Genomic DNA, 27,143 nt, shown 5'->3' with positions numbered 1-27,143 from the left:
CTGGGACTCTGCGGCTTTCTGCCCACCATGCAGACCTCTTGTTCTGCTTTGTGTCCGTTTCTGTTGCTTCAAAGAGGCCACGTGCTGAAAGAGCATGAGAACAGCTTCCCTAGGAGTATTCGTTTGATCCTAGGCAACCATTCATTTTAGGTCCGAAAAGGCACTTTGGGAGTAGGAACGCAGCCCCCGTTTCTAACCCCAACGAGGAATTGCATCTTTTTTGGTGGTGGGTGGGGGGGAACGGCCTCTGAAGAAGCCCTTTTTGTAAATGAATCCAACTTTCTGCACATATATTTCCTTCCTTCTTTTATTTCCACTGAGCCTTAGGATGCACCGTTCCATCAGCATGGAAGCATTCACAGGTAGTCGCCAACGTAGGACCCTACAGGTAATCCTCAACTTACCCAGTCTGTTTAGTGACCATTCAGTTACGATGGCACCGGAAAAAGGGACTTATGACTGTTTTACACACGACCATTGCAGCTTCCCCCTGGTCACATGATCAAAATTCGGACGCTTGGCAACTACATGTATTTATGGCGGTTGCAGTCTCCCGTGTCTGTGTCTGTGTGTGTCTGTGTCTGTGTGTGTCATGTGATTCCCTTTTGCTACCTTCTGACAAGCAGAGTCAATGGGGGAAGCCAGAGTGTTACTAACTTAACCGCTGCAGCGATCCACTTAACAATGGTGGTAAAATGGGGCAAACCTCACTTAACAACTGCCTTCTTAGCAATGGAAATTTGGGGCTCTGTTGTGGATCGAGGGCTAGCCGTAATGGAGCCTGTCCATTATGGGCGCATGTTGCGGCCGTCCTAAATCAGGTCAGTCACTTGACTCTTATTTTAAACTTTTTTTTTGCAGTGGCAAGCAAAGATGGCAGTCATTAGATAAGCACCGTGGTTCTGAAGTGAACATATTGTTCACTATGGTGCGGTTTTGCCCAAAGTAACTTGTGGTTTTCAGCAAAACCGTCACAAAACACTGGGATACTTTAAATTAGGGGTCTTCAAACTTGGCCCTTTTATGACTTGTGGACTTCAACTCCCAGAATTCCTCAACCAGACATGCTGGTTGAAGAATTCTGGGAGTTGAAGTCCACAAGGCATAGAAGGGCCAAGTTGGAAGACCCCTGCTTTAAATGGCCTTAAATGCGGCTGTGTTACTGAGTGCCTGTTACAGCCAAGTGAGAGTGGGTGTGGGTCTGGCCTTCCCAACATTTGTAACTCCCTTTTTTTCCAGGTAGGTCATAATATCAACTGGTCACTAAGTGCCCGGTCATAAGATGAGGATTACCTGTATTTCTAAGCCATAGAAACAGGGTGCTTGCGGGGGTGATTCTTAGAACTGCACAGGAAAATCTCTTGGGTGTGATCAGAAAAAAATTAAGATGGGAGCCACAGGGCTGGAATGAAATTCTGCCTGCTTTTTTAGGGGTGCTATGATTTTTTTTAGAACCACATGCTATGGACAGACCAGCACAGGTGGAAAAATGCATGCTTCCAACACAAAAGACCTGAAAATTTACCATCTGGTGCCCTCTTTTCAAGGGGCCTGGGAATTCTGGGTTTGGCAGTCCCAGACTAGGGAGAAAGTGCCTGTCGGGGTTAGGAATGCGATTGCTATATATATTTTTTTCATCTTGCCTCTCATTTGCCTATTTATTTTGAATGGCTCCGTTCATTTAGGTTTGCTGTCACATTGCGCCACCTGGGCAGGTTGTCTTTGAAGTCATGGTCCCACTTATTTGCAGCGCCTCCAAATATGGCTTGCCACAGTTTGAAGCGGCATTCTTCAACCTCCGCCACTTGATGCCACCCGTCTTCAAGTGACCAAGGTTGAGGAACATTGTTTTGAAGACCGATCACACACCCGCCCCGCCCCCCCAGGGGCAGATCATTACATTTAAACCGTCCATTGCTGGATTTTGTAGTGCCTGAGCAAACCAAGCAGACCATCTTGCAAACCTCGTAAGTGGAGCCTGGATCTTTTTTCTCTCCCCACAGCTAGGCATCCTAGTTTGTTGGACTCTAGCAAGGAGGCAGGTCAAGTTTCCCTATAAAGGAAAGATGGCCACCCACAGAAATAAGGATGGAAAGCAGGACTGGGCCTGTGGCCAACCGCTGAACAAGTTCAACTCCATCCTGCATGGGTAAAAATTCAGATTAAAGCACCTTGGATTGACGGCTGCCCAACCCACTAACACAGCCGTAGCCGCCTTGTCTGTGGGATACGGGTTCTCCTGTACAACTGCTCCTGCTAAGATTTTTTTTTTTAGTCTTTCGTTGGCATCTCCATTTTGCGACTTAAATCCGTTGTTGAGCCTCCCCTGTGGAGGATGGAAGACCAGGTCTTCTACAATGGCTTTGCCAACCTTGTTCGCTTCGACCCTGATGGACTTCAACTCCCAGAATTCCTCAGCCAGCATGCTGCAGCAATGGATGCAAGGCTGGCTGAGGAATTCTGGGAGTTGAAGTCCACACCTCTTCAGGCGGGCCAGGTTGGTCTAGACTCTAGCTGCAGATATCCTTCCGAGGATTTGAAGAGGGCTATTTCCTGCTTTTTAGCTTTTACTCATCTAGGCTACACATTTTCTTTAATGGATACGGGTTTTGTGGGGATTGGCAGGCCCATTAAAACCATACCAAGCCATTAAAACGGGGAGGGGGGGAGTGTCCTGCAAAGTGTAGTTAAAAAAAATCAAGATGGCAGCTATGACAGTGCCATCAAAGCTCCACATATTCATGCGTGTTGTGCACATAAAAATTGCTTTGATCATAATGGCCACCATCTTGACTTTGTTTGACCCCACCCTGGAGACCCTCTGAAATAACTTCCTGTTATTATTTCTCATTTGGAATTTAGACTTCTGCTCGTGTAGCCCAAGTCTGTCTTTCCTTTGCTGGCATCCATATCATCCATTTTCTCATACTCCATGATCAACTAGTACTCTAAAATGTTTTTTTCCACACGTTCCATTACAAAGCTGGGGCATCCCCACCTCCCCCCCCCCCCCGTCTCTCTGTTCACTGGATTTTTGCTTCCAAAGTGATAAAACTCTGCATTTGTGTTAACATTGAATTGTTACTTTCAGCCCATTTCAATAAAACTCTCAAAAAACTTTTGAATTTTATTGCAGTCGTCTACTCTGTACCCCGGATTCCACTCAATTTGGGGTCCTCGGTCAACTGGATCTTGCCGTTTCAAGTTGTGTCATGAGTGACACGGCAGAAGACTTTGCTCATCTTTTCAGCAAACTTTCTGGATTTTAAATGGTGCTGGAATGTGAAGGTGACAAAAGATCCAACCTTCTATTAAGCTTCACGGTGACCCATTTCACGCAGCCCTAATATATACTGTATTGGCCAAGCTAACCTGGGTGATGTAAAGACAGAAACACGCTTAACTATTTTTTTTTTGGTCAAGAGTTGGAATTGAGCCTGGGCTAAACCGTATGAAACAAGAAGGAATAGATGGGAGTAAGTCAGAGGGAGATCCAACTTGGAAGTCAGGAGGAATTTGCCACAACGAGAACAATCATTTTCAAGAAAAGATTGGACAGCCATTTGTCTAGGATGGTGTAGGGCAGGGGTTCCCAACCAGGGGTGCTTGCAACCCCTGGGGCCACGAGACAATATTCCAGGGGGTGCGAAAACATGGGTCTTCAAAATTATAGGGTATATGCAAAATTTGTTGCCGTTATTTCAAATTTTTGTAAGGGGTGCGAGAATATATTCAAGGTGCTGGTTACGACCTAAAAAGTAAAGGTAAAGGTTCCCCCGCACATGCGTGCTAGTCGTTTCCGACTCTAGGGGCTGGTGCTCATCTCCGTTTCAAAGCCGAAGAGCCAGCGCTTGTCCGAGGACATCTCCGTGGTCATGTGGCCGGCATGACTAGACACCAAAGGCGCACGGAACGCTGTTACCTTCCCACCGGAGCGGTCCCTATTTTTCTACTTGCATTTTTACGTGCTTTCGAACTGCTAGGTTGGCAGAAGCTGGGACGAGTAACAGGCGCTCACTCTGTTACGCGGCACTCGGGATTCGACCCGCCAAACTGCCGACCTTCTGATCGACAAGCTCAGCGCCCTAACCCACTGAGCCACCGCGTCCCTTGGTTACGACCTATAAAGCCCTAAATGGCATGGGTTACGACCTATAAAGCCCTAAATGGCATGGGTCCGCGTTACTTACGGGAGCACCTGCGGCCGGCATCAACTTCCCTCCACCCAGTGCGCTCCCACAGAGAGGGCCTCCTTAGGGTGCCGTCGGTCAGAGTGTCGACTGGCGGCCCCCAGGGGGAGGGCGTTTTCTGTGGGCGCGCCAGACCTTTGGAACCGTTTACCGGTGGAGCTCCGGACGGCTCCCGACCTTCGCTCCTTCCGACGTGAGCTAAAAACATATTTATTTGAACAAGACGGCCTGGTCTGATGGGTTTAGGGGTATTTTAACATTTTGTATTAATTTATTTAATTGGGCTACTGTATTTAATATTTCTTTTAATTTTTATATATTGTATTTTATTGTATTGCCCTGTACACCGCCCTGAGTCCTTCGGGAGAAGGGCGGTATAAAAATTAAATAATAATAATAATAATAATAATAATAATAATAATAATAATAATAATAATAATAATAATAATAATAATAATAATAATTACTATTACTATTACTATTATTATTATTATCCGGAAGCGTTCTAGGGGTGCAGGGCATAGAAAAGGTTGGGAGCCACCGGTACAGTGGGTTGAGCAACAGGATGGACTAGAAGACCTCTGAGGTCCCTTCTACCCCTATGAGTCTAGGACCCTATGGATGGAGGCTGCACAGCATACCAAATACAACCGGCCAGCTTGTGGTTCAGTGTTGTACTGACAGCACCACAAAGTTCTCCTTAAGGCATGGATTTACACAACATAAATCTTGCTACTACTGTGTAGTAAATCACTAGCACACAAGGATGCCTGGACAGTCTCTACTTTCTAAAGCAGGGGTCCCCAACGTATGGACTGCGGCTCACTGGCCACTGGATCGTGGGATAAGCTGGCCAGTGCGTGCACACATGTGCATGCACTCGTGCTAGTGCCTGTGGACCCGTTTGCTCATGCGCACGGGGCTAGTGGTGATGGCTAGTGCCTGCGCAAATGGGACCGCTAGCGCACACGTGGGTAATGGCCCATTTGCAAATGCACACGGTAGCTAGTGCCTGTGTGTATGTGCAAATGGGGTCGCTAGCGTCATGTGTGTTGCATGGCCCGTTTGTCCATGTGCACTGGGCTAGCAGCAGCAGCTAGCGCCTGCACGCCTACACAAACAGGGCCGCTAGCGCCGTGTGGGTGCGTGAGGCCATTTCTGCATGTGCATGCGCACGGGTGCGCAAATTTCCCAGCTGCTTCCTTTCCCTCTGGGCCGCCAGCATGAAAGGGTGGGTGACCTCTGTTCTACATCAATGTTTCTCAACCATGGCAAGTTGAAGATCGGTGGACTTCAACTCCCAGAATTCCCCAGCCAGACGCTTTAAAATGTATGGTATCAACGCTGCTAACATCGGATGTTCTTACTTTGACAATATATGAAGGTGCAGCCATTTTCCCCTTAACTTGTGTGTTACTTGTTAGAGTTAGAATTAGATGATACTGGGGGGTGGAGGAGGAAGAATGTGTATGGGAATTAATTAGACATAACAACATCTAGTAGAGTGTTTTTCAAGGTTGTTTGAAATAAGAGATGATAAGAAATGGGTTGGAGAACTGGAGGGAAGGTCTGCATTTCAAACTAATTGGAGAATGTGATTTATGACTGTTAATTAGAGGAGGGAATTGCGCTTTGATACCATGGACTATAGGCACTTTTGTTGACAGGGTGATGACTCTGCTTTTTAGTGTGCTGTCTAGATTTGCCATGGCTTTCCCCGAGGAAAGCCATGGCAAATCTAGACAGCACACTAAAAAGCAGAGACATCACCCTGTCAACAAACATGCGTATAGCCAAGGCTATGGTTTTCCCAGTTGCAATGTATGGCAGTGAAAGCTGGACCATAAAAAAGGCTGAGCGCCGAAGAATGGAGGCCTTTGAACTATGGTGCTGGAGAAGACTCCTGCGAGTCCCTTGGACTGCAAGGCGATCAAACCGGTCAGTCTTAGAGGAGATCAACCCTGACTGCTCTTTAGAAGGCCAGATCCTGAAGTTGAAACTCAAATTCTTTGGCCACCTAATGAGAAGGAAGGACTCAATGGAGAAGAGCCTAATGCTGGGAAAGATCGAGGGCAAGAGAAGAAGGGGACAACAGAGAATGAGGTGGCTGGATGGAATCACCGAAGCAGTAGGTGTGAACTTAAATGGACTCCAGAAGATGGTAGAGGACAGGAAGGCCTGGAGGAATGTTGTCCATAGGGTCGCGATGGGTCGGACACGACTTCGCAGCTAACAACAACACCATGTGTTTAGGGGAAGGGAATTCAGATTTTGGCTTCCACCATGTACGTGCTGATGCCATGCTACTCGAGTAAAGATTAAGGTAAACAATGCCTCGAAGTTATTTGAAAGAGTTTCATCGGTCGGAACCATGACAGTATGGGACTTCAACTCCCAGAATTCTCCAACCAGCAGGGCTGACTGGGGAATTCTGGGAGATGAAATCCACGCATCTTAAAATCGCTAAGGTTGAGAAACACTGCTTTAACAGGTTTTGCAAAAGGTTGAATTAGAATTATTAATTCACAATTCCAGGTAAAATGCCCCTTTGTCAGTCCTGCACTTTCTTCCTTAGTGACAGAAAAGGCGCTGCATAAAACCGACTCCGTAGAATCCACGTCTCCATTGAATCTTTATTTTCTTTTTTAAAAAAGGAAAAAAACCCAGAAAAGCACACTTTTCCCTTTGCTCCAGCCCTTATAAACAGCATGCAGATTTTTTTTGTATACATATGTGTGTGTGTGTGTGTGTGTGTGTTTGTGTGTGGGGGTGGGTGTATGTGTTTTTGTTTTATTCATAACGGAATGGGGAGGCTGTTCCTCATGTTTTAATTTTAAAATACTTATTTGGGTTCTTGTCCCTTCATCCCCGCCAGTTCAAATGCATCGTAACGGATAAAGTAGTCCTTAAAGATATTGCAAAGGAAAAATAAAGGGACGGGAATCAAAAAGGGAAAAATAATATATCTATATATATATATTTCTATATATATATCTCTATATATATACACACACAGTCACCCACACCCACACATATTATATATATATATATATATATATATATATATATATATATATATATATATATATATATATATATATATATATATATATATATATATGTATATATATATATATATATATGTATATGTATATGTATATATATATATAAAACAGTAGTCTACTACATAAAGTGCGTGTTGATGGCTTGCAAATTTCCAAACACACCTGGGAAGGTAGCAAAAGAGGATTTGCATGAGGGACATCACTCTTTAAAGACCATTCACTGCCTCTTCCCCCATCACTGCTCCCCAATGCAACCCCCAGAAAGAGTCTGGGTTTATCTGGGTCACACACAGGATCACAGTCAAAGGGAAGCCTGGATCCCATCCGACAAACCACAGTTAAGCTCCTTTCGAAAAGAAAAGTCACGTGGAAGGAGGTGACAGGCGGGGAGCAAGACACTGTCCAATTTTTTTCCCTTGGGTTTGACTCATTAAAAAGACCAAAAGAAAATAAAAAGATCTCCCCTTTTCCTTCTTCGTGGTTTTGATTGCAAGCTCGTTCTACAGGTGATCTGCTACAGGTGGGATGGGTAGAATGGAGGAGACCCGGATGGACGAGATCGGGGTGGGAGGCTGCTTAGGGCAGCAGACAATCCGGAACTCGGGCTGCAGAGAAGAAGCAGGGGAAAAAAAAAGAAAAGAAAATTATACTTTATCTGTTTCCAACCCATTAAGCACAAGAAAAGGGGGGGGGGGAAGAGTAAGCACCGTAGGTTACGGGTTACAGGTAGTCCTTGACTTACGACCCCAAGGGGTGGGGCAGAATTCCAGTTGCTAAGCAAGGCGGTGGTTAAGCTTTTTTTTGTCACAGCTGTTTGGCAAATCGCTGCCATTGTGAGGTTAAACACGCAGTTGTTAAGCAAGCCTCTTCCACGTTGGTTTTGTTCGTTGGAGGCCGGCAGGGAAGATCAAATAGGGCGATCAAATGACCTGGGGTTGCCGCAGCAGCCATAAATACAAGCTGGTGGTCAAGGGCCTGAATTCTGACCGCAGGGCCATGGGGAAGCAGCAATGGTTGTAGGTGTCAGGACCGGACATAAATCACTTTTTTTCCAGGGCTGTTTGTCAGGTCCCCAAAACCTCATTTTTTTCCTTGCATATATATTCTACTTTCGGGGCCTGCCACTCTGCTGGGGGGAAGGGGGAGCATGCGGTCACTTGGGATAACGTTCGCTTTCTACTTTCCCTCTCCTGCCTCCATCCCAGTGGTGGGATTCAAACACGTGAACCACCGGTTCTCTGTGTGGATGCCGCTTCCGGAAGTCCGTTCTGGGCAACAAAAAAATTAGCTACCGGTTCTGCCGAAGTGGTGCGAACCGGCTGAATCCCCACCACTGCCTCTATCCTCTTGAGAAAGGCATGCGGGAGACGGTTGCGGAGAAACGAAAGCGGAGAAGACCTTGAGATGCGGGCCAAGAGTGCCACTTACCCGCTCACTGTGCCACCTGTGGATTGGCTGGATTTCAAATGGACACTATGGCTTTGCTAGGAGGAGGAATATTGCTGGCTTAACTATACCCTTTGCGCGGGATTTTCCCCGGACCTCGCCTTGATTTCCCTGTCTGTCTGTCAACTCTGCAATGAATTGAGCTGAAGCCTTTCTCTAGCATGTCTAGCCTGGAGGAAACCGAGAGATGTCCTGCCTGCATTTCTGAAGGGGAATCAAAAAATGACAAGAGTGAACCTCCTGCTGATCCCTGGCGGAAGGATCCCCACTGAAAAGGATTACATTACGGGAGGATGGATTCTAGCTAAGGATTAGGAGGGATTGTGGCAAGAAAAAGGTCACTAAAGGAGGGCTGGCTTAGAACGGGTTCAAATAGCTTGGAGGGCCCCTGAAAAATGCTTCCTATCTCCAGATAAGATAAGAAAAGCAGATGGGATCAATCCTACGCCAGAGTCGATCCAGTTCGCCATCCTGATCTGGAGCACCCGTTGAGTTGCTGAAGGGACAGAGGCAGAATGAGAAATGTGGTCAGAAGGCAAGCTGAGAAAGGGGAGAGAGAGAGAGAGAGAGAGAGAGAGAGAGAGAGAGAGAGAGAGAGAGAGAGAGAGAGAGAGAGAGAGAGAGAGAGAGAGAGAGAGAGAGAGAGAGAATATATATTTGTGTATGAGAGGGGAAAATCACATCGGTTTGAAGTGTGCAAATGTGACAAGGCCAGAATCCCGGGGGCGGAAAGACGCAGGAGGAGATGGATAATTGGGAAAGGATGGGGAGGAGAGAGATGAGTTATGAAGCAGAGACTGCTTTGACAGAAGCATCCAGGGAGGAAAAAGCAACCGGAAAGGTGGAAAAATCAAATGAACAAACAAGCAGCTAAGAAAAAAAAACCCATCCAGAGCTATGACACTGTTTGCAAAAGGGGCTCCCCCCCACACAGCAAGGGCAGGGATGGCAGCTTCACAAGAAGAGGAAACAGACCACCCATTCACACACACACACACACTCCCCAGAAGCACCTGGGTCCTCCCCAACCTGTTTCTCTCATTGCTTTGGAATTCTTTTCATCTTCAAAAACAAAAAGGGGTATTTGTGTGTGTGTGTGTGAGTGCACACCTGCAGGCAGATAGGCCCTGGAGGCAAGATTAAACTCATATCCCCCAGGTCAGGACCGCATCTGTGGCGGCCAATCAAATTAAATCCTATTACGTGGAGTTCCTCATTCTGTATTAATTTAAAAAAGGGGGGTGGGTGGGTGGGTAGGAGGTAAGATGAACTCTCTTATCTCAAGTGGGAGAGGTGGTTGAAAAGAAGGCTTAGCCCCCCCCCCCCCCGCCTGACCCCTTCATTTGGCATGGGGCAAATGAAATATTCAGAGAAGGAAAACATCCAGAGCAGAGGTCTTCAAACTTGACCACTTTAAGACTTGAGGACTTCAGCTCCCAGAATTCCTCAGCCAGCCAGGGAGTTGAAGTCCACGAGTCTTAAAGTGGCCAGGTTTGAAGACCCCTGTTCCAGAGTCTAAAACCAGTGTTTCTCAACCTGGGAAACTTTTAAGATGGGTCCCCAAGGTCACGTGATCACAATCCAGACCGCTTGGCAGCCCGATTCATATTGATGACGGCTGCAGCATCCCTTTTGGCCACCTTCTGACAAGCAAAGTCCAGGGCGAAGAAGCCAGGTCCCCTTAACAAGCGTGCTGCTAACGGCAGCGATTCGCGCGACAGCTGCGGCAGGACAGGCCGCCAAAAACGGGGCAAAAACTCACGTAACTCTCTCGTTTAAGCAACAGAGATTTTGGTCTCCGTTGTGGTCGCTAAGCAGAGGACTACCTGTCCAGACGCTTCCCTCCCTCCGAAAGTGGCCCGAGTTTTATACGCACGGGGGGGGGGGGGCAGTCCAGCCGGTGGTCACTGCTGCTTGCAGGTGGAGAGTTTGCGGATCTTGCTGCTGGCGGAAGAGGCCTTGTGGGAAGGGTTGGAAGAGGCGCTGGCCCGTCGCTCGGCTTTCGTCTTGCTGACCAGCTGACCGGACTCCGTCCCGTTCATGCAGACTGGTTTGGGCAGCCCCCTGGTGCAGCTCTGCCCGTTCTGCCTGGTCTCGTTAGGCACCTGCCCTGGAAGGCATAAGGGAGAACTTTCCATGTCAGTACTGATAAAGCTCTGGCAACCCCTGAGCACGTGCAGAAAGCCTCTCGCCTTCCTCCCGAGTTGCCCCCTAACTGGAATTTATTTAGAGACGTGGGGAGCAAGAGAAGCAAAGCGTCAGTGTCCAAACCCGAATCCGGGGCCAATTTATTTGCAAAACCCGATTTATTGTTAAAGTTAGGCACCGTTTTAATGAGAGAAACAGGACACACATTTAGAACAGATTTAGAACGGAACGAATGAAATAATTAGGCAGAATAACTGCATTTCATAAGAATGCGCCTCATAATTGCGTATGGTAATTTTACCGTAGAGAAAATTGAGGGGGATGGGGGGGGGGAAAACAATAGGTAGATTACAGGTAGTTCTCATTTAATGACTGGTTGCTAAGCAACTGTTCAAAGTTACAACGGAGCAACCCCCCCCCCCCGAAAAAAGCTACTTATCTCCTGGTCCTTCAGCTTCCCGAGGTTGAAAAACTCCAGGCTAGCCCAGAGAAGAGAAAGCCAATGAAAGACATAAGAGCAGTCTTCTAATGCAGCGGCCCCCAACCCTTTGGGCACCAGGGACTGGTTCCGTGGAGAGAGGTTTTTCCACGGACCAGAGAGGACGTGGTTTCGTGTGCTGCCTGCATCCCACGGATGGGGCTTTGCTTGTTTCCACGGCCTGGTTTCTGGCATGCTGCGGTCCGGTGCTGGTCCGTGGGCCTGAGGTGTTGGGGACCCCCGTCCTACTAATACCTGGAGGTCTGTCTCAGGATTGAAAGGCTGGATTGTTCCCAGGACAAGACTACTACAGGCGGTCCTCAACCTATGACAATTGAGCCCAAACTGTCTGTTGTTTAACTGAGGTATTTGTTAAGCGAGTGGGAGTTCTGTAGAGAAAGATTCAAACTTGAAATAAGGAGGAATTTTCTCACCAAGGGAACTTTTACGCTGAGGAACAAGTCTGCTTTCTGGAGTCCCGGCGGCTCCGTCAGTGAAGATTTTCGAGCCAACAACAGAGTAACAGAGTTGGAAGGGACCTTGGAGGTCTTCTAGCCCAACCCACTGCTATACCAAGGCCGGGAAGACATTTGTCTAGGCAGTTTGAGAATTCCAGCTCTGCGCAGGGGGTTGGACTAGAAGACCTCCACGGTCCCTTTCAACTCTATGGTTCTAAGCATGCAACTTTGTTCATTTGGAACATTTTAAGGGTCTTTCTGGATAGGTTCAAGTGGTGATTCTCAAAATAAATTCTGCTACTTATTGATCCCTCTAGTCTAGACCAGAGGTCTTCAAACTTGGCCCTTTGATGACTCATGGACTTCAACTGCCAGAATTCCTGAGCCAGCCATGCTGAGGGGAAAGGGAGAGGTTTCCATGCTGAGCCATGCTGGCCCAGGAATTCTGGGAGTTGAAGTCCATGAGTCATCAAAGGGCCAAGGTTGCCTACCCCTGCTCTAGACAGACTTTCATTTATCCAATCTTGAAAGAAATTTCCAGATAGGGCGTGTGATTCCTATTTACAGGTACCCTTCGACTCACGACTGCAATGGAGCCTGCACGTTGGGGGTCTTAAGTCACGACAGCCATAAAGGGAGTCATCCCACGGCCCGACCCAATTTTGCAACCTTTTCTGTGGTCATCGTTAAGTGAATTTGAGGTCGTTAAGCAAATCAACTGTTCACTATGGGCCGATTTGGTTGAAGTAAATGCCGGTTTTCACCAAAAATATCATAAATTCTGGTCAAGTGACACCGCTAACGGCTCTAAAACGCTGGCTGGTTGCTGAGCATCACATGACCGTGGGGAGGGCATCAGAACCAAGCCATATTATAAGTGTTTTTTGGGGGGCTCCATTCTATTGGTGATGCTCCCCATTTACCCGGTTTGGTGCCACCATCTGCGCAAGACATCATACTGTTAACCAAGTTTAGATATGTCTTTATTCATCCCTTTTTATAACGCTATAGTTTATGTCATCATTTTGTATGTTCTCGTTTATTTTTAGATCTCATACTCACTGTTTTCCTGCGATTATGTACAGAAGCATGCAACAGTTCTATTATTGGATGTTTCAAAGATGTGGCCTTATGGCGGCAAGAAACAATGTTGACTTGTTTTGATCTGAAGTGTGCAACCGCACCTTTGGAAACACGTACAGGCCACACAGGGGAAGAGGAGAAACACACTCACATGTGCATGTCATACCGGAAGACCTTGACTTACAACTGTAATGGAGATGGCCCACCCCAGTCTTAAGTTACGAAGTTACATGACCAGATTTTATGAGGGGTTTTTTTTGTGTGTGTCGATCGTTAATCAAAGGCTACCGCCGTTAAGCAAAGCAACGGTTTGTTACGGGTTTCATGAAAACTGAAAGTTACTACCAGATTGGGGCAAAACTGCCATAAAACGTGGCCATCTGAGTGTCGGACACTGCAAATGGCCATAAAAGCAGTCCAGGTGCCGAATGCCTGAAATTTGGTTGTGTGACTGCAATGCGTGTGGGGATGTGCATGCACACCTATCTGTCAGAACTTCAAATCCAGCTCATCAGTAGCCCCCAGGTGGGTCTGTTGTAGCTTTGAAGAGTGGCTAAGTGTCATTTTCTCTTTCTTTCCACCTTTCCCAGCATCGATGCCTTTTCCAGAGAGCTGGGTCTTCACGTCATGGGTTCCAAAATAGGAGAGTTCGTCCCTTGGTCATTTGTGCCTTGAGTGAGAATCCTGGGCTGATTTGTTTGACGAGTGATTAGTTTGTTTTCTTGACTGCCCATGAGATTCTCAAGAGCCTTCTCCAACATCAAACATTCAAAAATGTTATTTTCTATTGCTTTCTTCTAAGTTCAGCTTTTGCTTTGAGCTAGATTTTGCCTGTCAATATCCCACCTTTATTTTGTAAAACTCAAGATGGCAGAGAGATGTCTCTCCAGCACAGCCTTGTGAAATGGGTTGGGCTAACAGAGAGGGCCTGGCCCAAAGTCACCCAGCCAACTTCCATGTCTGAGAGATCAACCACTCAACAGTCTTCGGATGTCTAGCCCAGCATCTTCTCCATTACACTAAACAGGGAAAGAACACGAAGGAACATCCCTGCTTGGTTTCCTTGGAGGAAAAACCACACCTCCGCCAACACTGACAGAAGTTACTGCATATAGGCGAGGAGCAAACCTCACACTCGCTAGCACTGATGACATTACCTAGTCGGGCAATGAAACATCTGCAAGGAAGCAACCAGGTTCAGAGAGCATCAAAGACTCCACAGTTCAACCGTGAGCTACAGATAATTCTCTTCTATTGGAGATCTGAATCTGCCAGATCCCATCAGTGTCTACGTCTGGGTGACCCATTTTGGGGACAATCTGGAAGAAGTTCAGAAAAGAGCCACAGTGAGGCAGATCAAGGGACTAGAAGCAAGACTGGAGGAGCTGGAATTGTTGGGAACCCAAAAGACCTCACGCTACCGCTTTGTAGTGCCTCGGTAAGGCCACACTTGGAATGCTGCACCCAGTTTTTGCAAAAAAGATGGCGAGACTGTAGGAAGAGTGCAGAGAAGGGCAATAAAGATGAATAGGGGTCTGGAGGCTACAACATGAAGAACGGTTGCTGGAATTGGGTATGTCAAGTTTGATGTAAAGGAGGATGAGGGGTGACATGATAGCAGTCTTCCAATATCTCAGGGGCTGCCACAAAGAAGAGGGAGTCAAGCTATTCTCCAAAGCACCAAAAAAGCAAGAAAAAAGACACAATGGATGGAAAGAATTCAAGGAGAGAAGCCACCTAGAACTAAGGAAAATATTCCTAACGTTGAGAACACTGCCTTCAGAAGTTGTGGGTGCTCCATCCCTGTAGATTTTCAAGAAGAGACTGGATGGCCACTTGTCTGGAACGGCATAGGGCAGCGATGGCGAACCTTTTAGAGACCGAATGCTCAAATTGCAACCCAAAACCCACTTATGTATCATTGGGTGCCAGGTGGGCGTGGCCCATTGGGTGGGCGTGGCTCCGATGGTAACGGCAGACTGGGTGGGACTAAAAAGTTCAATCCATCAATTCCAACTTTGCGAGATCTTTTTTTTCCCCGCGAGAAGTTGAAGTTGCTTGATTGATTGAAACTTTTTTTTTGCCCACGGTGGCAGAGGCCTAAAGTGAAAAGGTTTTATAAAATCCAGCCGAAGGCCTAGGACAGGGGCGACGGTGCGTGTTCCCACAGAGAGGGCTCTGCGTGCCACCTGTGGCATGCGTGCCGTGGGTTCGCCACCACGGGTATAGGGTCTCCTGCTTGAGCAGGGGGCTGGACTAGAAGACCTCCAAGGTCCCTTCCAACTCTGTTATTCTGTTAAAACTTGTCCCCCCTGGGAGAAGATTAAGAGGTCTTCTCCATCATTCCAAAGAGCATGGATTCACCTTATGGGAAGCCTCACTCTAATTCAACAGCGGGGGAAAAACTTCCTAATGGCAAGAAGAGTTTGAAAGTGAAAGCAACTATCTGCAGAAAAGATGGATGCTCTTCCAATCAATGGATTGAAACAGGCCGGACAGGCATCTCTCTGGGATGCACCAAGAATGTACTGGATTTGGAGGCCTCTTCCAGTTCTCTGAGTCTATGAAAAAAATAAATAAAGCAGTTGCTGATAAAAAAAGTTTCCTCTGTCCCATTTGTGTCCGACTCTGGGATGGTGCTCATCTCCGTTTCCTAGTTTAGCCAAAGGACCCAGATTGTTGGGGGCAATAAAGCTGACTTTGTAATAATGCCGCTTGGGGTGTGTGTGAAAGCCCTAATAAGCAGGCATATACATAGAATGAAGGCTACTGCTAAGCTTGTAAGCCGCCCTGAGTTTTCGGAGAAAGGCGGGATATAAATGGAATTTAAAAAAAAAAAAATTGTTCAAAGACGCTTCGGTGGCCGGCACGACTAAATGCTGAGGCTCATGGAATGCTGTTATCTAACCACCAAGTGGTACCTATTTATCTACATGCATTTGCATGCTTTCTAACTGCTTAGGTGGGCAGTAGCTGGGGCAAGAACAGGAGCTCACCCCATCCCACGGTAGAATAGAATAGAATAGAATAGAATAGAATAGAATAGAATAGAATAGAATAGAATAGAATAGAATAGGATAGGATAGGATAGGATAGGATAGGATAGGATAGGATAGGATAGGATAGGATAGGAAGAATGGAATGGAATGGAATGGGTTAGGAGCTGGAAGGGACCTTGGAGGTCTTCTAGTCCAGCCCCCTGCTCAAGCAGGAGGACCTATACCATCTCAGACAGGTGAATGTCCAGTCTCTTCTTAAAAGTCTCCAGTGATGGAGTTCCCACGATTTCTGGTGGCAAGCTGTTCCACTGGTTGATTGTCCTCACTGTCAGGAAGTTTCTCCTTAATTCCAGGTTGCTTCTCTCTTTGATCAGCTTCCAACCATTGTTTCTTGTCCTTCCCTCTGGTGCTCAGGAGAATAACGTGACACCCTCTTCTTTGTGGCAGCCCCTCAGATACTGGAATACTGCTATCATGTCTCCCCTATTTCTTCTTTTCTTTAGACTGGACAAACCCAAGTTCCGCAACCGTTCCTTGTACGTTTTGGTCTCCAGGCCTTTGATCATCTTAGTTGCTCTTCTCTGAATTTTTTCCAAACTTTCAACCTCTTTTTTGTGATAAGGTGACCAAAATTGGCCGTAGTATTTGAGGTCTCGAACTGCCAACCTTTGGGTTGACAAGCCCAGCGTCTTCACCACTGTGCCCTGCTTAGTATGACCTACTCTTTGTAAGCAACCCTGTGCTGCTACTCGTACAAATCTTGCTTGCTTAATACTGTGGGCTTCTGCTAAGAGATTAACTGTGCCAGTAAAAGCAAAAGAAGAATCTCCCCGTCTGAAACATATGTTTGCACTGGAAACTTGGTGATGCTCAGTTGGCTGGCTGGCTTTAAAATCTGCATCCAGCCCCAAATTCCACACTCTTGCAGGGAAAAATATGAGAGGAGCAGCGAGAGAAACTAGACCAAAGAAGATCTCAGCTACGTGGGCACGAAAAAAAGTTGAGGAGAATAAGCAGCGGAGAAAATGAACAACAGGGGATGGCTTCAAGGAGAAAAGTTGCAAAGAAGCAACCCTAAAATTGGAGGGGTTTCTTCCAAGGAGTTTAACCCTTTGCTTGATGGAAGATGGCCGCTGAAACCCCTTTTACCTTTGTTATAAGATGCTCTTTGGATACATTAATGCAGAGGTGTCCAACTTTGGCAACTTGTAAGTCCCGTTGTGGACTTCAACTCCCAGAATTCCCCAGGTCTTAAAATTGCCAAGGCTGGATACCCCAACATTAATATCTCTAGGAGTCTGTAGGTATGAAGAAGAGTTCAAGAATTTAGGGTTTAAGGAGTTTAGTTGGGTGACTAAACAGTTGAAATAAATAATAAGGAACTCTTCCAAAGGAGGACCATGGAGAACCAGGCCGGTGATTGTGATGGAAAGATGTGCAAAAAACCATTAAATGCGGCCGCACCCTCCACCTCCTCCAACAACTAATGTAAGCTGAAAACCTTCACCAGAATCAATCCCAAAAGGTCTTGATCGTGAATTAGGAAAAAAAAACACCAAAAGAATTCAAATTTTCAGAAGAAAAATTGGGGTGTGTTATTACTTAACTGAGATCTGGCTGTTGGTTTTCAGCACCTTCTTTACTAGGGTTTGGGAGAAAAACTGAGAAAATGGGCTTTTGATTAAACCATTTTGAATGGAATGGAATGGAATAGAAATAGAATGCAATAGAAGAATGGAATGGAATAGAATAGAATAGAAAGAATGGAATGGAATAGAATACAAATGAATAGAAATAGAAATAGAAAAGAATAGAAATAGAAAAGAATAGAAATAGAATGGAATAGAACAGACATGTCAAACACAAGGCCCGGGGGCCGGATCCGGCCCGCGAAGTGGTTTCATGTGGCCCGTGAAGCCATCCTGGAAACAGTGAGGGAACGGCCCCCACTGCCTTGGCCCTGGCCCAGAGACCCTCCTTCTGCCAGAGACCCTCAGATCTGTCCCACTCCTGCCCAGGCCCCCATAGGCACCCTTGATGCGAACGATGTAGAGCTGGCCACGCCTACCCAGTAGGCCATACACACTCTAGCCACGCCCACCCAGTAGGCCACGCCCACCCTGGCCATACCCACCCGGCCCCCTGAGGGCAATCGCAATGCTGATGCGGCCCTCAATGAAATTGAGTTTGACACCCCTGGAATAGAAGAATGGAATGGAATAGAATACAAATGAATAGAAATAGAATAGAATAGAAATAGAATGGAATAGAAGAATGGAATGGAATGGAACAGAACGGAACAGAATAGAATATGAAGGATGGAATGGAATGGAATAGAAATAGAATAGAATAAATAGGAATCTGGAAGGGACCTTGGCGGCCTTCTAGTCCTCAAGCAGGAGAACCTAGATACGAGAGTATTTGTAGTTCAGGGTTGAACTGTGGGATCCTTGTTGCTCTCTGTACTTGGCTGCTGTCTTGCAGACGTTTCATTACCCAACTAGATAGCATCATCACTGCTGGTGCTGTTAGTAGCACTGATGGTGTTACCCAGTTTGGTAACGAAACGTCTGCAAGAAAACAACCAAGCTCAGAGAGCACCAAGGGACCCCACCCTTCTTAAAAAACTGTTGAAAACCCAAGAGGCAACTTCCAACCGACAGGTTTTGGGACTGCAGACTGACGTTATAGGTTACCCTCCTGGCTAGGTTTCCTTTTGTGTTTTTCTCAGCCGGCAGGCAATTAGAAATTTCTGTAGCCTTGTCAGCTCTTCTATAAAAGCTTCTCCTACTTTTTTTTTTTTTGGCTTTCCATTCTTTTTAAAAAAAAAATCTGATTCACCCAGGATGGGTCCTTGTGACAGCGGCTGTGAGCTGGGCATGACGATGATGTTTCAGCTCGCAGCCTAAGAGGTGGCTGGTGGGAGGCATTTGCGTCCTCCAGCAAAATTAGACCTAATCACATCATGTCCTTCCCTTTTGGCTGCTGGTGCTGAGTCACTGGACTTGAAAAGACCCAGCGCACGTCCTGGTATTTTCTCCCCTCCCTCCCCCCCCCCCCCGTGAAAATTACCTTAGCAGGATCTGCTCAGAAGGGGGGAGAAAAGTGCTGAGGGTTTGGTGTGTGTGTGTGTGTGTGTGTGTGTGTGAGAGAGAGAGAGAGAGAGAGGGGGGGGGGGGAGGGGGACCAAATAGGATTTCTGCATCGTTCTGGGGCGTGCAGGATCTCTTCGGGGCTGCTGAGCTAAGCAACTGTCTTCCAAGGTGCTCACTTGCGAAACCCTTTTTCAGGACATCAAAAAAAGCTGGTTCTTTTTGATGGCTCAGGGCTCATCACGGTGGAAAATAAATTTCAGCTTTTTTTGTCACACACACACACACACACACACACCCCAGAACTACGTGCTTTTTAACCCCAGGAGCACTGCAGGCAGTTGGGCAAGATCCGGAGGGCTTCTCCTACTGTCCGGGAGTGTCCACTGTCCAAGGTCATTTGAAGGACGCTGCTGGACACTTAAAAAGGGAGATTCCCAAATGCCTGCAGATCAGGTCCAAAGGTTTTTGAAGGCTGTGGATGGGCTGCTGATCTGATTACATACGTGCATACATACATACGTGACTATATTTTATTTATTCATATCCTGCCTTTACGGTTGTTACAAATAACGCAGGTGCAAGACATATCCAACACACCTAATGTCTCCTATTTCCCCCCACACACAACAAAAATCAACAAAAAATCATGTGTGGTGAGGAAGAGGAGGAGGAGGGCAGATTGGGCAAAGATAAAATCTAAATTGGCTCTGATTATTTTCCTTGCCCTCAGTCGTGCGTTCAACAATCTTCCCTTCCTGCTACGTTCAATTTTTCAGCACAATCACATTTTGGAGAGGGGTGAGGGGAGGGGGGTTGTTACCCAAAGCTTTGAGGGGGTGCGGGCTCTGCGACGCACCCCCGAGGGAGAGGTCCTGGAGGAAGTCCATCCCAGACCGATTCAACCCTTCCCATCCAGGATGGTGGGGGCCAGAGGTTTAACGCCCATTCAAAAGGCATCAAGGCAGCGTCCGTCATCCGTCGGCAGCATCCAGTCAAGCAACCTAATTTTTAAATAACCGTTTCAAGGCCGAAGAGAGGAGATGAAAGAGAGGCGGCTTTTTCCTCTCATCAACGGGAGGCTTAAAAATGCCTCCCCCACAGCATCCAGGGTCCACCTCCGCTAGTGACTCAACGCTCCTTCTTCCCCTTGTTCTCCTCCTTACGCAGCAGTGGCTGCCTGCTGTATGCGCACTCTGGCAGGGAAAAACGATTGTGCGCTGGGGTAGGGGGTGGGTGGATGGGTAGATAGGTGGGTGAAGGGAAAATCTCTTATCGAGTCCCTGATGCCTTTCTATGGGGAGATTTGGGGAAGGGGGGGGAGAGAGACGGAGAAAGCGCTGCTCCCCTTTGCTTCGTAAAGCCCACCCACAGCATTGGAGTCGTGCCGCAGCTAGCCAGCTCTTCCATTTCCTGCTTCAATGTGCTCCACTTTTGCTTAAAACATGTTGCCGTGCTCAGCTTTCATGATTATAGAACAGGGGTCTTCCAACTTGGCCCTTTTGTGACGGGTGGACTTCAACTCCCAGAATTCCTCAGCTAGCGTGCCTGGCTGAGGAATTCTGGGAGTTGAAGTTCACCCGTCACAAAAGGGCCAAGTTGGAAGACCCCTGCCACAGATAGTAGTATTCAGCTACCTCCACATTTCCTAATGTTGGCAACTTTGAAATGGGTGGACTTCAACTCCTAGAACTCCTAGCCTTCTCAATTCTGGGAGTTGAAGTCTACACAACTCAGGATTGCCAAGACTGGGGAACAGTAGGCTAGATCAGGGGTCTTCAAACTTGGCCCTTTTATGAATTTTGGACTTCAACTCCCAGAATTCCTTAGCCAGCATCTGGATGAGGAATTCTGGGAGTTGAAGTCCACAAGTCATAAAAGGGCCAAGTTGGAAGACCCCTGTTATAGAACAATGTGAGTGCCCCAGTCTTTTTTTTTGGGGGGGAGAGCGCCCCGACAGGTGCCAGCATCATGCAGGTTCATTCAATTTCTCTCACAGATTAAGAACTCAGTATAAACCTGCCCACTGTTTACTCCAGCTGGGTCTTTTTTTCTTAGGGGAGATTCTGCAAACTGAATAGAACCAGCAATAACAACAGCACTTAAGACTTATATACCGCTTCAAAATGTTTTACGGCACTCTCTAACCGGTTTAGAGTCAGCATATGCCGCCCCACCCCCCAACAAACTGGGTCCTCATTTTACCGACCTCGCAAACGGAAGGCTGAGTCAACCCCTTGAGCTGGTCAGGATTGAACTCCTGGCTGTGGGCAGAATGCAGCTCTTTGAATCATCTGCAATGGGGTAATGGACAGCCAAGCAGGTGAACTGGCAGGTGCGCCTGGCACCATTCCTTGAGTTAAAATGGCCGCCTTTATAGACAGGATCAGCACAGAGATCCCTTGAACCTTGCAGCATCTGTCAGGAAGTTTCTCCTTAGTTCTAGGTTGCTTCTCTCCTTGATTAGTTTCCATCCGTTGCTTCTTGTCCTGCCTTCAGGGGCTTTGGAGAATAGCTTGACTCCCTCTTCTTTGGGGCAGCCCCCGAGATATTGGAACACTGCTATCATGTCACCCCTCACCCTTCTCTTCATTAAACTACTACACATACCCAATTCCAGCAACCGTTCCCTGTATGTTTTAGCCTCCAGCCCCCTAATCATCTTTGTTGCTCTTCTCTGTACCCTTTCTAGAGTCGCGACATCTTTTTTACATCGTGGTGACCAAAACTGGATGCAGTATTCCAGGTGTGGCCTTACCAAAGCATTGTAAAGTGGTATTAGTACTTCACTTGATCAAAGTGTTGCTCAAAGTTGGTAATGTTAAGATGTGTGGACTTCAACTCCCAGAATTCCCCAGCCAGCATGAGCTGAACACCACATATCTTAAAAAGTTGTAAAGTGCAACTTCATAAAATTACTGAACTGGCGCATCCATGTTTATTCAGACTGTACCCATAAACACACGTGTATGTAGTTTGTCTTTGAATTAAGGCAGAATGAAGGGTCTTAAAACCTGACTTTGCTGGTATATATTTATATTTATATATATATATTTATATTTATTGTTTATATAATTATATAACATTCCTGGAGGGACCTGAAAATGGCTGTCCACTGACGGTTGCCATCCAACCTGACTGATCTTGAGAGGATTTGCAAGGAAGAATGGCGGAAAAATCCCTCCATCCAGGTTTCCAAAGTTTGTCACGTCATACCCAAGAAGACTGGAGGCTGTAATTGCTGCCAAAGGTGCCTCAACAAATTACTGAGTGAAGGGCTGAATATTTATGCCAATGGGATATTTCAGTTTTTTCTTTTTAATAAAATTTGCAGACATTTCTAAAATGCTGTATTCACTTTGTCATTATGGGGTACTGAGTGTAGATCAGGGGTCTTCAAACGTGGCCCTTTTATGACTTGTGGACGTCAACTCCCAGAATTCCTCAGCCGGGCACACTGGCTGAGGAATTCTGGGAGTTGACGTCCACAAGTCTTAAAGTTGCCAAAGTTGGAGATCCCTGTCCTAGCCCAGGGGTCTTCAAACGTGGCCCTTTTATGACTTGTGGACGTCAACTCCCAGAATTCCTCAGCCAGCGGTGTCTGGCTGAGGAATTCTGGGGGTTGAAATCCACAAGTCATAAAAGAGCCACGTTTGAAGACCCCTGGTGTAGATTGAGAAAAAAATGAATTTTAACAAGTGTAGAATCAGGCTGCAGCATAACAAAATTGACAAAAGTGAAGGGTGGTGGTGTCTGAATCCTTTTTGAATGCACTATATATTTCTGAGTAGATGGGCACACATTTTCAAATAAGACACTATTTTTTTTTTATTTCCTAAAACTCTTCCAAGGTTTTGTGAAATAAAGTGGTGTTCTAAGGGCTGGTGCTTCAAAGTCATGCTAGTTACCTTTTACTTTTTATTGAAAGCGACTTATTAAACGTTTACGAAGCTGAAATAGGAAGAGAACCTTTATAGCTTGATGCTGTGAGACCTCACGTCAACCATGTGGTTTATTCAACCGATATTCTAGTAGGAGGTGTTAACTCCGTCATGAGATGGCCTTTTTGAGATCTGTTTTAGTCTGACGTTCACTGGGTTAACTTTTCCCCCCATTTTTTTGCAACTTCTCTCCAACTAGACTCCTAGATCTCTCTTGCAGTGCAAGAGGCAACCAATCACACCACCTATTTCCTTTTAGCAATATTTATCCATCAAACACCTCCATTGTTGTTAAGGATCTTGGCAGGATGAGAGCCACCTGTGCTCTTTGAGCAAAAAAAATGATTACCTAGGTCAGGGGTAGGGAACCTGGGCTCTTTTATGACTCGTGGACTTCATTTCCCAGAATTCCTGAGCCAGCCACGCTGAGGAAAAAGGGAGAGGTTTCTAAGGTGAGACAGGCTGGCTCGGGAATTCTGGGAGTTGAAGTCCACGAGTCATCAAAGAGCCAAGGTTGCCTACCCCTGGGCTAGGTGACCAGATCACAGCTAAGCTACTTATTGTTCTAGGAGACAGTAACCCTAGTTTGCACTGGCAAAGTTTTGGAACTGCTGTTTATTTGATGAAACTTTGCCCCAGTTAAGGAGGGAGGAAGAGTGGAGAGACTCCTATTGTCTTTTGTGGTCCACTGACCTTCACCACTTAATTTTTCTTTCTAAATCTCTTTTTAAGGCTGTTTGGGCTGGGAGATTTTATTTATTTTTTATTTTTATTTTAATCCCATTTATATCCCGCCCTTCTCCGAAGACTCAGGGCGGCTTACAATTTAAGCACAAACCAATATGCTTAGCAATAGCCTTCATTCTATGTGTATATATATATATATATATATATATATATATATATATATATATATATATATATATATATTAATTTTAATTCCATTTATATCCCGCCCTTCTCCGAAGACTCAGGGCGGCTTACAAGCTTAGCAGTAGCCTTCATTCTATGTATATGCCTGCTTATTAGGGCTTTCACACACACCCCCAAGCGGCATTATTACAAAGTCAGCTTAATTGCCCCCAACAATCTGGGTCCTCATTTTACCTACCTGGGAAGGATGGAAGGCTGAGTCAACCTTGAGCCTGGTGGGAGGCGAACCTGCACTAATTGCAGGCAGCTGGTGTTACTTAAGGAGGCATTAGCCCACTGCTCCACCAAGGCTCTTTTGTTGGGGAGATGCCCTCCCCAACAAAAAAAATGGGGAGGCTGAAAATCTAACAGGTGAAAATAGAGTCCTTTGTTCAAACTTTCCTATAAAAAAACACCACGAGGGCTCAGTTCGAAAGAGAATGCATTGTCCAAGTAGAAAGATGCTTCCTACTGCTTTTTTTATAAGGGACCTTGGAGGTCTTCTAGTTCAACCCTGCCCAAGCACAACCCCTGCCCACTTCACACAAAACAGACCCTGTTTGAAAGCACTATCATAACTCAAGAGTGTGTAGGTGGGAGAATGACAGACAACCCGCGGTGGAGTCAAGAGAGGAATCAGCCTGGAATCCATATGTACTCATATAGGGTCTAGGTCAAGGGTAGGCAACCTCGGCTCTTTTATGACTCATGGACTTCAACTCCCAGAATTCCTGAGCCAGAGTTGAAGTCCATGAGTCATAAAAGAGCCGAAGTTGCCTACCCCTGGTCTAGGTCCAACCCCTCTTGAATTCCGTTAACTCTTATCTAGCACCATTTTTATGTTGCTAGTTGACTAAACTCTTTGTGTATAGGTATGAGCAATAAATTACCTTAACTGGAACCTAATGTGTGGTCCTGATTCTTTGTCTTTAAAGACAGACACCATGGCCTAAGAACGTGCACCAGCTCATTTGATGGACCAAAGCATTTCAGTTGTTCTAATCCAGTCTTTAGAATAGAATAGAATAGAGCTGGAAGGGACCTTGGAGGTCTTCTAGTCCAGCCCCCCACTTAAGCAGGAGAACCTATACCATCTCAGACAGGTGACTATCCAATCTCTTCTTGAAAATTTCCAGTGATGGAGTGCCCACAATTTCTGGAGGCAAAGCTGTTCCACTGGTTGATTGTCCTCACTGTCAGGAAGTTTCTCCTTGATTCCAGGTTGCTTCTCCCTTTGATCAGTTTCCAACCATTGTTTCTCGTCCTGCCCTCTGGTGCTCGGGTGAACAACCTGCCCCCCTCTGCCTTGTGGCAGCCCCTCAGATACTTGAATACTGCTATCATGTCTCCCCTGTTTCTTCTTTTATTTAGACTAGCCAAACCCAAGTCCTGCAGCCGTTGTTTGTATCTTCTGGTCTCCAGGCCTTTGATCAACTTAGTAGCTCTTCTCTGAATTTTTTCCAAACTCTCAACCTCTTTTTTGTGATACGGTGACCAAAATTGGCTGCAGTATTCGAGGTGTGGTCTTACTAGGGCTTTATAAAGCGGTACTAATACTTTCTTTCTGGAAGGTTAACAGCTCATCACCCCTTGGATACCAATTAGCTGCACAGATGAATGAAATTGGGGTTTCCTTATACTCCTCAGATCTAGCCCTGCCTTTCCTTGATCCTCCCCATCGAGGATCTGGTAAAGATGTAATCTCCACTTGACTTCCAGGGAAATATACCTTATTCCTTTGGTTTCCGTTCATATTTTCCATACTTGGATCACTTTCGTTGCTTTCCTTTAAACCTGTCCCACTTTGCTCTTCTGAAAATGGGATCTTAGGTACTATCTGGATTAGTACAGTTCAGAAATGCTCCAGATAAGACGTTTTGCTTCTCATCCAAGAAGCTTCTTCAGTTCTGAAAGACCGAAGTCAGAACTGAACAAGCTTCTAGGAACAGAAGCGAAATGTCCTCAAGGAAAAACCAGTTGCCTTTTGAAAAAGCACCTGGATGACTGAGAATCTCCATAGATATCCTGATAACTATATGAAGCTACTTTAGGTACCGAGTTTAGAATGACCTATCAGCATCTTTCTACAGTTCAGGATAGAAATATTTTCCCTTCCTGTTATTGCAGTTTCTTTTTTAAATGGAGAACAAAATGTTTTGGGGCTTGGCCATCCGTTTTTGTGGCCTCCATTAGGCTCCAAAAAATAAAAAAATAAAAAATAAAAAAGAGTGTTTTTAAATCCTTTGTTACTCAAACTAAGCTTCTGGAGGTACTCTCATCTAATACAAAATCCCACCCCTGCTATCTCTGGGAAGAGTTTGCAAGATAATTGATCTGTACTCAACTGTAAAAGCTTATAAAACGAAAAGGCAGGTTTAAAAAAAAAAGAAAGAAAGAAAGAACGAAAAAGAGAAAAGACTTTATTTTGTTCTTCAAAAACAAAGCTGACTTTACCGGGTCAGGAAAGGTTGCAAAAGAACAGCTTTCCTCAAAAAAATCCTTCACAAAACAGGGACACGAGATATGGAAATGTGTGCTTGTGTAGGTGGGATGGGAGAACTTTAAGAGCTTGCGTTACCCAGGAGAGATGGTGGAAGAGGCATTCAAGCAGCAACGAGAGGTTTGCAAAAAAAAACCACGAAAAAAACCCCCATCTTCCCGTAATTGCACATCAAGCCCACTGACTGACAGCTCCCAATCGGCTTTGAGCAGAGGCTCGTCTGCATAAGCAGCAGCAGATAATAGCAGCTGCCGCAACCATTTGTTGTGCCCACAAAGGGAACGACAGTCCACCACCGCGCTCGCCTTCCTGTAACAGGCAGACCGAGTGAGGCAGAAGCTGGGCTTAACCTTGGCAACCTTAGGATGGGCGAACTTCAACTCCCAGCAGAGCTGGCTGGGGGATTGTGGGAGTTGAAATCCACCCATCCTAAAGTCGCCAAAGTTGAGAAATACGAAGTTAAAGAGTGTAACCACCTCTCAATTCTTGAGAGGTCCAGAGGGCACCAGGTTGGGGGGGGCGGGAAAGGGGGGCTGTGATGCAGATAAGGGAATCGAACTGTCGTCCCTCTCTCTTCCTCGCTTAACTCCTGACGTTTTCCGATGCCCGCTGAAGAAGCGACGGGGGACCTGGTGAAACCTGGCCAGCTATAGCAACCCAAGAAGGCACCTGCCCCACCCTCAGCTTCTCCTAACCAAGACAGCCAAACGGATGCTGTTTGGTTTGGTGGCCACCGGCCGGGAAGGCTACAACCTAGAGTAAAAGAGGTGGTGTAGGAGGGGTAGAAAGAGGAGAGACAGCCGTTGCTCTCCTGGGGCACCTCATTCCCAC

At 46.3% G+C, this 27,143-nt stretch overlaps 1 protein-coding gene across 4 annotated transcripts in view; it reads right to left on the bottom strand.

The window, feature by feature from the left end:
* STK11 (serine/threonine kinase 11) overlaps positions 1-27,143 on the bottom strand; it is a 126,572-nt gene that overhangs the window by 24,667 nt on the left and 74,762 nt on the right. Inside the window, exons 9-10 of one of the 4 annotated variants that reach the window (XM_081321193.1) lie at positions 10,574-10,811; positions 7,336-7,854 (exon numbers count right to left, since the gene is read on the bottom strand). In XM_081321193.1, the coding sequence (XP_081177319.1) occupies positions 10,606-10,811 (206 nt within the window). In that variant the 3' untranslated portion in view covers positions 7,336-7,854; positions 10,574-10,605. Of the gene's footprint in view, positions 1-7,335; positions 7,861-10,573; positions 10,812-27,143 lie in introns of those variants that run through there. The other 3 variants (XM_081321192.1, XM_081321194.1, XM_081321195.1) reach the window with 3 other exon arrangements.

The sequence above is a fragment of the Vipera berus genome (assembly GCF_964194415.1).
Source record: "Vipera berus genome assembly, chromosome: 1".
Taxonomy (NCBI): Eukaryota; Metazoa; Chordata; class Lepidosauria; order Squamata; family Viperidae; genus Vipera; species Vipera berus.
The sequence above is the reverse complement of the archived record's forward strand: the minus strand, read 5'-3'. Positions and strand labels throughout refer to the sequence as shown.